At 44.4% G+C, this 12466-nt stretch overlaps 1 protein-coding gene across 2 annotated transcripts in view; it reads left to right on the forward strand.

The window, feature by feature from the left end:
- The first annotated feature begins 523 nt into the window (after positions 1-523).
- Positions 524-12466, forward strand: part of esr1 (estrogen receptor 1) — a 288949-nt gene continuing 277006 nt past the window's right edge. For both annotated transcript variants that reach the window (XM_043696506.1, XM_043696507.1), the window contains exon 1: positions 524-1324. In XM_043696506.1, the coding sequence (XP_043552441.1) occupies positions 873-1324 (452 nt within the window). In that variant the 5' untranslated portion in view covers positions 524-872. The remainder of the gene's footprint in view (positions 1325-12466) is intronic.

A 12466-nucleotide genomic window follows, 5' to 3' on the forward strand; every position in this document is an offset into this window, starting at 1 on the left:
AGTGATGGAGAAAGACTCAGGTTGAGAGAGGTTGGGGAAATGGGAAGAGTTCTGGAAAACTGTTCAACACTTCATTCACACATGAGCCCAGATTGTTCCAATTTGTCACAGGCCTAAGCTGAAAATAGCATTGTTTGGATATGACTTCTAATTGGTTCAAGCTCTCGGACGGCAGCTCAAAAAGTGGAAGGGGTGTTCCGAACATATGGGGTCGCTTGACCCAGGAGGCAGACGGAAGTGGAGAAACTTACGGGAGAGTGGGATAGGTGTGTGAGTGATCAGGCAATTATGCGGGCTTAGTTTTCTGGGCCCTTACCTGGGTTCGTACTATCTTGGTGAACGGCTTTGCAGGTGACGAAACCTCAAAGGGGGAAAAAAAACTCCAAAGGAAATTTGCTGCTGTAGCTACAGAAGCGTAGAAAGGCACACACGTAATAGAGTCTTTAATGTTTGGTGGAACATCGATTCAATGTCACTTTAACAGTGGGTCTGCCTGCAGTGGAACATAAAACTAGTGCCAGTGTAAAACAGCCTTTTGTTTTCTGGCTGGCTGCCAACACCTTTGTAATGCTTATTAGCTCAGATGTGAAAGACTTGGGTCTGAAGTTTGATTCTGTTGCTCTCCCTGCACTCTCTCTCTCGTATCCTCCTCCTCTTCACGCAGTGCAGTCAGAGTGTGGGTGAAGTGCTGTCATCAGTAGTGTGCGCTGTAGTACTCATCCTCCCCTGACAGTGTGATTTTCTTTCTCTTGTAGGTCAGTCAACTGATATGAAGTGCGATCCTCCAGGCGACAGTGTCAGACTGTGACACTGAGAGCTGCGTTGGCTTCGGTTTTGCTCTCTCTCACTCTCTTCCCCCCACCTTTCTCTGGATGCTGGTCATGGCAATTCCACTCCATCACAAATCACCTGCGATTGCTTTGCTGCAGAAGATTCAGGCTAGTGACTTGGACACTTTTGGCAGGCAAACTCTACAGTTACCTATAAGTGGCGATGGACCTCTGAATGAAATCTATGTGGAGAAAAACCGAGCAGGAGCGATGAACTACCCGGAAAGTGGCTACGAGTTCGCTGCAGCAGCTACCCTGTACAACCCGGCCAGTCTGGGCTACACAGCCTCCAGTGACTCGCACGGCTCCAGCAACATCGGGGGGCTGCACTCCCTCAACAGCATGTCTCCGAGCCCGCTGGTCTTTCTACAGACCGCGCCTCAGCTCTCATCCTTTGTTGCCCACGGGCAGCAGGTCCCCTATTATGTGGAAAACGAGCAGAGTAGCTGCAGCAGCTTTGGCTTGCGGGACGCTCCCCCTTCAACCTTTTACAGGTAACAACAAAGTACTTTGTCAGGACTCCCGTTGAGAGGGAAGTGGCTGGTGGAGGTGGGGGGGGAAGGTGGTGTGGTGCTGGGGGGAGGTTGGAGTGGAAATGTCGAAGCTTTTAGCTGAACCCCTTGAATGTTTGCGGCAAAGACTGTTGTCTGCCCTGGGAGTGTTCCTGAAATGCTGTTTTTTTTGGGTATGACACTTCTTTACGTTACTTGTTGCAACGTGTAGGGGTCGGATGAGGTTTTTATGAGGTGCACCTCCCTTCAATCATTGCTTGCCATGTTTAGTTTGGATCACATACAGTCCGCAGCCCCCCCCCACCGCATTAATCAGGCGGACGGGCTGCTTTTGGGTGTGCCCCAGATTTTACAACCCGGAATGCTGAAGTTGTTTGCAACGTCGCTACAGTTGCTCAAATCCGTCCGTTCTCATTTACCCATAAATCGCGTCTCAATCAAAGGATCTCTGAATGATTTTAACTTTTGATTGTAGCTTCTGGGCGACATTAACTAAACTGTCTCCCTGCCCGGAGAAAATTCCATCAGCTTATCACTTCCCTCAGACAAAATAGACATTGTGCCTTTAAACCTTGTGAAAGGGGCAATGAAAATCTCGGGGTGGGGGGCATTTTTCCTCTGCTTTGTCTCCTTTGGGTTACCTTTGCTCCTGATCACATAGTGAGCGTAACTGCGGAGTCCAGTCTTTCCCCCCTCCCACTACACCAACCACCACACTGAAATCTGATACCACGGGCAGCTCAATTTGACCAGAGTTAAAATCATACCCAGTGGGAAAACTGAATAAAAGTCCCCCCCCCACCCCACAGCCCCAAATGTAGTGGGATTTAGAAAGGAGTGTGCTCCTTAAAGTGGGGGCTTTGTATAGAGCCATAAACCCTGGGACTGTGGGAATGAAAACCCTTTTTATTTACTGGCATTCCCTCGTGCTTTGATGGACGATGGACATACAAGTTCACTCTGTGACATTGGGCAATAATATCATCAATAATTTGGTATGTCCCAAGTATACGTTTCTGAAAAACACTCAGGAATGTAAAGCATAACAGACTTTCGACAGTTCCGTGCCGGTCAAGCAGCCACATTAAATAAATGTACACTGGTCTGATAGAAGTAAGGAAAGCATTCAGCCTGAATACGCCTGACAGCAAGAGGTGATTTGTAGCCCTAGTATATTAGTACATTAGGTTTTCCTATTACCAAGGTTTCTCTCAACATGTTGAAACAAGCTTCTTTTTACATTGACTGTTGTCACTGTTGTGTTTCGTTTCGATTGTGCAATCCGTAGTTTGGATACTAGTCCCTGTAATGCCAAATGTGTGTTTTTCTTTTCTTTACAAACCAACTGTGATGTGAAGAGTTTTGACAACGTAAAGGAGGGGGGAATTGTTTCTACTGGCAAGGAGGACCCAAACTAGCAATCGAAGCAGAGAGGAGATGAGGAGATGATTTTTATTCCACGGTTATGGTCTAGAAAGTGCTATCTGGGTGTTGGAAGCAGACCCGTTAGGGACTGGCAACTGGAGACCGGATAAATATTTGAAAAGGAAAATATTACAGGGCCAAGGTGGGGGGGGCAGGGGGTGAATAATGGGTCGAAGAGATGGGTAGGGAGAACCAACTGGCTAGCGATTGAGCCGAAGGCCTCCTTCTGTGTTGGAGTTTCTATGATTCATTGTCATGGTGCAGTTTCGGCAAGTTTTTCACAATGAGATCAACTTGCCTTTGTCAGGAATCATGATGGCTGAATTCCATTTTGTTCTCTTGTAACTCTTTGTTCTACACTTTGGAATGTGCAGTGGAAATGTCCTGAGGAGGGAGAGAACATGACACAATAGAAACTAAGGGCATTTAGCAAGAGCACGTACAACTGAGACAGTTAGTGGATAAGGTTGGACAATGGATTGTCAACAGCAGGTTGGAAGGCACAACAGGCTCTCTAAGATCTGGTTATGCTTCTGTAACATAATCACTTCTTTATATTTAATCTCCATGTGCCACGCTTCTCAGTCTGACTTCCATCCCATGGAATTTGAACTTGGTATTCTGGAAGTCTCTCTTTCACTGATGCCCGCTCATCAGCCTCTTCACAATGAACTGGGTGGGGACCAGGTAGACCTCCCCCATTGCTTTCTCCTTCTGTTCTTGTGAAGAGACACGCGACCTGTGCTTCCTAGGGGTGCCAATGAGGACCCATAGGGACAGGTCTGCCCACAGTCCCTCAGCCACCCTACCTTCTAGCTGGGGTACTGAGGGCCCAGCGCAGTCAGTCAGTCAACCTCCCCCCGCCAGAGGCCTGTTGCTAAACTCTCACCTCCTCACTTTGGGTCAACTGTTTACTGAAGCTGCGCAGGTGATCCCCAATCTCAGTCCACACTGACCTAAGGCCTGGGAGTGGAGGCGTGCATACGAGAAATACATTTAACCATGGTTCCTCTGGGCTGGAGGTAAAGGAAGTGGGAAACCACCCAGATCGTCATTATCCAGATCACTATCCAGCTTCCCCTGTTTGGAATGCATCAGTGTGGAACAAAGGCACCCTCGGTGTTGATGCCTTGGGTGTGCCATTGGCATGCCAACAGTTACCATCTCGACATGCACATGGCAAAGGGGCTCTTCACCAGGATGCCAGGACCTTCTGTATTGCACAACAATTGGGTACATTGTTCAATGTTAACCTCCTGATGCCTGCTATTCACCTTACCCATGCCCCTCATGATTTTATAAACCTCTATAAGGTTATCCCTCAACCTCCTACATTCCAGTGAGATAAGTCCGAGCCTATCCAGCCTCTCCTTATAACTCAAACCCTCCATACCCAGCAACATCCTGGTAAATCTCCTCTGAACCGCCTCCAACTTAATAATATCCTTCCTATAACCGGGCGACCAGAACTGCACACGGTACTCCAGAAGAGGCCTCACCAACATCCTGTACAACCTCAACATAACATCCCAACTCCTATCCTCAAATGTCTGAGCAACAAAGGCAAAAGTGCTAAATGCCTTTTTAACCACCCTATCTATATTGGATTTAAACTTCAAAGAATTATGTACTGAACCCCTTGGTCTCTCTGTTCTTCAACACTACCCAAGGACCAAACACAGGCAAATGGGACTGGTTTCATTTGGGAAACCTGGCTGACATGGATGAGTTGGACCAAAGGGTCTGTATCCATGCTGTATGACTCTAGAGAGAGACAATTGGTAACCACTCCATTAACATGGGGTCAGGTGAGGACCCAGTCCCTCAATAAACTCCCACAGTTAAAAAGACACATCAAATCTGTGCTATTAGTGCTTTTTTGCACTTGTATTAATATGCTCTTAATTAATTATCTTATAATAAAGGAGCATTTGAGGAATTGATGTCGAATTTAAGAGTAATTCGGTTCACCCTGACACTATTGTCTTAAATCTGAAAGATTACATCAACATGAAGCATAAGTTGTCAAAGGTAGATTGAGAAGCATGATTAAAAGGTATCATTGTAGATTGGCAATGACAAACATTTTAAAGAATTCATAAATAATTTCCAACAAATAAATATTTCCTGAAGGAATAACATCCTACAGGTGTGATATTGGGGAACACGGTAAGCTAATCACGGTATATCAAAGGAAGAGGTTTATAAAGTTGTTGAAAAGTGTAGCCAGCCTTCGGGAGAATTTTAATATTCAGTACAAGATGGCTGAGAGATGGATAAAGTCAAAATAGGATAGAGGAATAAACTACTTAGAGGCATCAGGTGCAAACCTTCAGGTTCAGAGTTGCCGCATGGGGACTGGATATGGTCTTAATGAGATAGGATGGTGGCAGCAACAAGCCTTTGTTCTTCCAGCCATTTTCTGAATTAAGTTCTAGGAAGGAAGGCCTAAGGTTTGCCTTCCTGCTGTGCCGTTAATTGTGGCCCTTATACCATCAATCCATGACCATTTAATGGCCTTGTTCCACTTGGGCTGCAATTACTTCAACTCCAGGGAGAATGAGAAAGATTAGGTCTGCCCAACTGGTTATCCAATGTGGCCAGGCTGTCAGTTGAAGTGTTGGAGGGGGGAGGGTCGACCCAACGGGAAATAATCTGTGTGTGGTTAGAGGGAGTGGATTCAAGGCACTCTGACCTTGCTTTTTAGCACCTCTTTGCCCTGTGTCCGCTCCCCTCCTCCCCCACCAATGCTCCTGTCTGATCTCGCCCTCCCAATCTGGGAGGCCGGGGACTGTTGTCCCGATAGGAGCTGTGGTCTTCTCTGAGGCGCTTCTAGATTCTGGAGATGCCAGGATCTGATTGCCCGAAACTCATGGTTGTTGGGACATCCTGGGTCAGAAAGTTCACTGGCAACCAATCAGCTGCCTGCTCACCAAAAGGTTGAGTGGGCTTTCTTTATGAGCTTCCCCTCCTGGAAACTCTCCAGCTCTCAGGCTTGGATTGAAAAATGAGAAGATCCTAGCCATAAAAACCATTAGACCATTAAAAACCATCAGACCATAAGGTGTAGAAGTAGGCCATTCAGCCCATTGAGTCTGCTCTGCCATTCAATGAGATCCTGATAACCCTCAACTCCACTTTCCTGCCTTTTCCCCATAACACCCCCCAGTACAGTGACTGATTAAAAACCTCAGCCTAGGGTTCACTTAATGGACATGGACATGGACATGGTCTTAATGAGATAGGATGGTGGCAACAACAAGCCTTTGTTCTTCCAGCCATTTTCTGAATTAAGTTCTAGGAAGGAAGGCCTCTTCCTGGAAAGAATTCCACAGATTCACTGAGGTTCTGACCCTTGAACTTGAATTCTCCCACAAGAGGAAACATAAATCCTGTCTAGCCCCCTAAGAATCGTAAATGTTTCAATAAGGTCTACTCTTATTCCTCTTAACTCCAATGAGTGCAAGCTTCACCTATCCAATCTCTCCTCATAAGAAAATCCCTCCACTCCCAGAGTCAACTGAGTCAGCACAGATTGTCATAGTTTCTGCAAGTATAATGGTGTATTGTTGGACAGTAAATATGGCTGTCCTCTTGTGATGATAAACAAGGAAGTGGTAGATGCATTGAGCAAATAACTTGCGTCTGTGGAAGACACAGATAATGTACCAGGTTACCAAGTGTCAGGTGATAATAAAAAACGTAAGAGTGGTTTAATAAAGTGGAAATGTCAGAGAACGCAAGGGAGACTAAAATCTGTCGGCAGATCTCCAGAAGGAGAAAACAGTAAAACTTGGGAATGATGCCAATTGGTCTGACTCTCCTTGTGCCCATCAAAACTGCAGCACAATCAGTTATGCAGTGTTTTAACTATTTTCCTTCTGCTGCTGGCTATCTCCTCTGCTTTCAAAAGATGTGCCTACAGAAATAGTGGAGGCTGAGGTTAGAATCTTCCAGAATCCTCTACAATCCAGAAAGTTTCCCATGAATTGGAAAGTAGCAAATGTACCCCCAGTATTCAAGAAAAGTGAGAGAGATAAAATACTTAACCTTGCACCCGAGTTGGAGAAAATACTGTGATTCAGGACGTGGTAACAGAGCATCGAGAAAACTAGATTTCGATTAGGCTGAGTTAGCATGAATTTAATCATAGAGTCATAGAGATGTACAGCATTGAAACAGACCCTTTGGTCCAACTTGTCCATACCGACCAGATATCCAAACCTTGTCTAGTCCCACCTGCCAGCACCCGGCCCATACCTATTAGAGATTTTCTGGATGTAACTGAGGAGGGTGTATAAGGGGAAGCTAGTGGATGTACTCAATTTTCAATAAAGGCATTTGATAAGGTACAACACAAAAGGTGAGTATGGAACGTTATGATTCTTGGAACTGGGGTAACGTTGGCATGAATTATCGATTGTTTGATGAACAAAGCAGGAATAAATGGGTCATTTTGAGGTAGGTGGGTTGTAGCTACTGATGAGTCGCTAATGAACAGTATATGGACCTCAGCTATTTACAATCTGTAGCAATGTCTCAGATGAAGAAACTGGGTGAATTGTACTGACAAGTACAAAGTTATACGGCAAAGCAAACTCTGAGGGTGTTGTAAGGTGGCTATTAAAGGATTAAGTGATTGGGTGACCTTACCATAATCTTCACTCTTACAAAGTTTGTGAGAAGATTTGTAACTCGGGTGCTCGTTGTTGTGGTTCTGTTCGCCGAGCTGGGAATTTGTGTTGCAGACGTTTCGTTCCCTGTCTAGGTGACATTCTCAGTGCTTGGGAGCCTCCTGTGAAGCGCTTCTGTGATCTTTCCTCCGGCATTTGTAGTGGTTTGAATCTGCCCGCTTCCGGTTGTCAGTTCCAGCTGTCCGCTGCAGTGGCCGGTATATTGGGTCCAGGTCGATGTGCTTATTGATCCTTTCATGGGATTTTGTACACTACATTGGTTTTGCTCATGCTGCGTATTGGGTCCTTCGTTCTGGTGAGTTGTTGTCTGAGAGTGGCTGTTGGTTTGTGTGCTGTTATGAGTCCTAGTGGTCGCAGTAGTCTGGCTGTCAGTTCGGAAATGCTCTTGACAACGGAACGAGGACATGCCACAACCCAAAGGACTAGCCACACTACCATACATCAAGAGCACCACACAAACCTTCAAATTGAGGGAACCTGGTGAGGGGGTGTAGAAGATAATGCTACCTAAAAATGAGGTGTAAACCTGATGAAGTTGCAACACAGACTTACAGATCGAGTTAAGTGATCACACAAACAACATTATTCTGGAGTCCTGCCATATTTAATTGCACATTAAATAACTATCTAGAGGAGGAGCTTTCTAACATCTCCTCTAAACTATTAGCTCACTTTCTCAGTCTGTAGATGTTGGTGCAGTGTGGAAGAATCATAAATCCCCCAAACTGTAGAAGCAGGCCATTCAACCCATCGAGTACACACTGATCCTCCAAAGAGCATCCCCCTGACCCACTCCATCCCTGTAATCCCACATTAACCATGGCTAATCTACCTAGCTTGCACATCCCTGAATGATATGGGCAATTTAGCATCCACTCAACCTGCACATCTTTGGACTATGGGAGGAAATCAGAGCACCTGCAGAAAATCCATGTGGAGACATGCAGACATGTGGAGAACATGCAAACTCCACGCAGACAGTGTCTGAGGTTGGCATCAAACCTGGGTCCCTGGTGCTGATGAGGTAGCAATGCTAACCACTGAGCCACTGTGCCACCCAGGAATGCTAATGTTTCTACTGGCTTGGTGCTTTGTGTTTGTACTTCCTGTTTGATTACTGGGTCGTTGTAGCCTGTTCTGCTTTGTTGGTTTCTTTCATGATTTTCACTCTACCTGCCGAGCTCCTCTTGCAATCCCTGTATACCCTATTTGCCTTTCAGTTCTGTCAAAAGTCTGCATTTGCTCCCCTACATACCTCTCATGTGCTGGTTAACTGTTTCTATCCAAACATTTTGCAATCCACACTATTTACTTCCCTGTGTCAGATATGATCCTGTGGTTCCAGCGTGGCACTTCCAGCATTTTCTTTTTGATCAACAGTTCACTCACTGAATTGTGGGAGACTGTGCCTTTGATTGGTTCTGTGTAGGTGGGAAGGTTGAGGCAGTTTATTTGTTATTTGTCGTTTGGAATTCAGTTGCCAGAATTTAAAAGGTATTTGGTTTGCTCTGTAGCTGGCATTTGGTTAATGTCAAAAACATACAGAGAACAAAAGCTTTACACTCAACGACAAGCACGTTGTTGGCACAAAATAAGCTTTTGTTTATTCATATTGTTGACGAGGAGGGCATTAATTACCCTTGAGAAGGTGGAAGTGAGCTGCCTTCTTAGGGACACAGGAACAGGAGGAGGCCATTCAGCCCCTCAAGCTTGTTTCGCCATTCAGTGAGATCATGGCTGATCTGTGGCCTAACTCCATATACTTGCCTTTGGGCCATAGCCCTTAATACTTTTGCTGAACAAAAGTGTATCTACTTCAGATTTAAGATCAACAACTGACCTAGCAACCCATCTGGTAACCACCAGAATTCAAGGAATGTGCATTATTATCTCCGTGGAAACGGGCCACTGAAGACAGGATGGTCCTCTAGATGGCAACGTTAAGAGAAACATTAATGGCAATCTTAACCTGTAACATAAAGAACAACACAGGTTGGCCAAGATGGCACCTTTCTGCTCCAGATATCAGGACGTAAGGGGTTAAATTATCTATATGAATAAATGTGGCATCTCTTTGAATTTAAAAGCTTGGAGACTGACCTCATCAAGTCGACCAAAGTAATAAAAGGATTCAATAGGCAAACTAGAGACACAATTTCCTCTGCAGGGCAAGTTCAGCAGCATCATGGTAAAACCAGAGCCAAGCCCTCCAGGATGAAATGAGTAAGTACTGTTTCACACAAAGGATGGAGAGACTACAGAACTGCCTCTCCCTTAATATTGTGGCGACTGGGTCAAGTCTTAAGGAATAGATTTTTGTTAAATCAATATATCAAGCAGCAAATGTGGTAGTGGTGATGGTGGTCTGGTGGGGGTGGGGGAAGGAGTTAAAACCAATCATGATCTAGATGAATCACGGGAACAAACTTAAAAGATGAAATAACCACTCTCCTTTTCATTAATTTCTTAGCTATGCTTGAGCCTATTTGTTCAGGTTATCTTGGTTTAAAGGAAGAGAACGAAATAGATTTAACATTATCATCTTTCTCCTACTCTATTAAATACTGCAGGTTTATCATAAAGAGCCAGTCCCACTCATTAACAAAGTCCATTCCTATTTGAGATGTGTCTCGATGATTTATGTCTGGAGCTAGAAACCTTTTGAACCTCAGGTGGAGAGTGAAAAGGCTTAAGTTTTGATCCACCATTTGCATTTTCTTTACTAGCATATCTGGAGGATCAGACTTGCTTTTAGAGAAACGGGTTTCTAGGACAAAGATGGATAAGCAGAAAGTGCAGGCAAAGCAGCAGATGGAATTTAATGTAGAGACGTGGATAATGGTGCATTTTGGCAGAAGAGATAAGAAGAGTCTAACTAGACTTAATGGTGGAGTCATAAATCATGTTCAAGACAGTGGGATCAGATGGTTCCTGTATGTAATCTCTGGAGGTGGAGGGATTTGTTGAGAGAATTGTACAAAAACAAAGTCATTTTGCTGAAACTTTCTGAAGCTTTCGTAGAGCCACAACTAGAGCACTGCATTGAGTTTGAGGCATGTCACTTTAGCAAGGATGTGAGCATCCTTGAAGTAACATCAAACATTAGGCATTGTGTTCTGAGCCTGGAAAACATTTTTTTTTTTAGATTACATTACAGTGTGGAAACAGGCCAGTTTGAGGCATGTCACTTTAGCAAGGATGTGAGCATCCTTGAAGTAACATCAAACATTAGGCATTGTGTTCTGAGCCTGGAAAACATTGGGTGGTTAATTATAACTAATACTGTATCCATTGTGAACAGCTCAAAGGTTGTGCTGTTTGATAGGATTGGTCAGTCACTACATACCCCGTATCACTGAAATTCTAATACTATTTTGCACAATAGTTTGATCAGCAAAACATTTGTTTGGCTGTATGGCAACATCTGTAGTAAAAAATACCATTCGTGTTGCTTCCAAATAGTTTACCCATTGCCCACATTTTTGAGAAATTTAACCTTTCCATGGTAACAATGTAGAATGCACATTCTTCAGATCAAAACAAGTGGCAGTCTTATTATTGAGTATGCACGATGAACAATCGTCATGAACTGACCAGTGTAACCATTAATCACATTTACCCATGATTCCACAATTGGGCAGCCCTTGCTGAACAATCTCAAGTGTGCTAAGAACTGTAAGGTTATCAGTTGGGCTCATAAGATACCACATCTTTGCTTGTTAGAAGCTCCATGTATTCATGCTCAGTAAACAGTCTTCTGCAGGAGATAAGAATCTGTAAAGGTATATTGGTATTTCTGAACCAAACAAAATAAGGCTGAGAGCAATAACATTCTTCATGGCTCAATAAATCAGAAGGGATTTGGCAACCAATCAGCACCCTTTCTCATGCAGTACAAATGGTTGTTACCTTTGACATTTGAGGAGAAAGTGAGGTCTGCAGATGCTGGAGGGACTCCTCCATCGTCAGACCACAGCGAAACGACGGTTGGAGGAAGAACGCCTCATCTTCCGGCTAGGAACCCTCCAACCACAAGGGATAACCTTTGACATTTGGCATTCTTGCATCTGTCCTGACGAGTGCAAGTTAAAAACCTTCAATGGCATGTCTCCTTTTTCAACACCAGATGTTCTGATAGAATCAGGCTGTTTATAATAGTTGATTTGTCAAAAAACAGGGACATACTTACATTATCAGATGTTAGTTATTTCGAAGAGTGTACAGGAGAAATGTCTTCACACACAGTTGTGAATCTGCGGATGTTTTCATTTATTCATTCATGGGACCTGGGCAGAGCTGGCAAGGCCAGCAATTATTGCCAATCCTGAACTGCCCAAGAGAAGGTGGACTTGAGCTGCCTTCTTGAACCACTGTCATTCATGGAGTTTAGGGATAATGTGGTTAAGAAGCAAGATGCAAGACTTCAATTCAGTAACAGCGAGGGACCAGTGATACATTTCCAAGTCAGACTTTGCAGGTTTGTTAAGTGTTGTCAAGGGAGCATGCAGGGCTCCCTGTAGATGGCACACATTACTGCCACAGAGCAAGTGGTGAAGAGTATGTTAAAGTGATGGATTTGGTACCAATCATGTAGCCTGCTTTGTCCTGGATGGTGTCAAGCTTCTTGAGTATTCTATCATACTCCTGACTTGTACCTTAAGGGATAGGAATTGGGGAGAAACACGGTGAATTATCTGTGACAGAATTCCTAGCTTCTGACTTGGCCTTTTAACTGCAGTATTTATATGGTTGATCGAGTTCATTTTATGGACAATGGTATTCCCCCAGGATATGGTTGTGGAGGAGTCAGCAATGGTAATGCATTGAATGTTAAGGGGCGATGGTTAGATCCTCTCCTGCTGGAGATAGTTACTGCCTTGCATATGTGCAACACAGACATTACTTGTCACTTAGAGTCATAGAGTCATAGAGATGTACGGCGTGGAAACAGATCCTACGGTCCAACTTGCCATGCCGACCAGATATCCCAACCCAATCTAGTCCC

The sequence above is a fragment of the Chiloscyllium plagiosum genome, chromosome 9, assembly GCF_004010195.1.
Source record: "Chiloscyllium plagiosum isolate BGI_BamShark_2017 chromosome 9, ASM401019v2, whole genome shotgun sequence".
NCBI lineage: Eukaryota > Metazoa > Chordata > Chondrichthyes > Orectolobiformes > Hemiscylliidae > Chiloscyllium > Chiloscyllium plagiosum.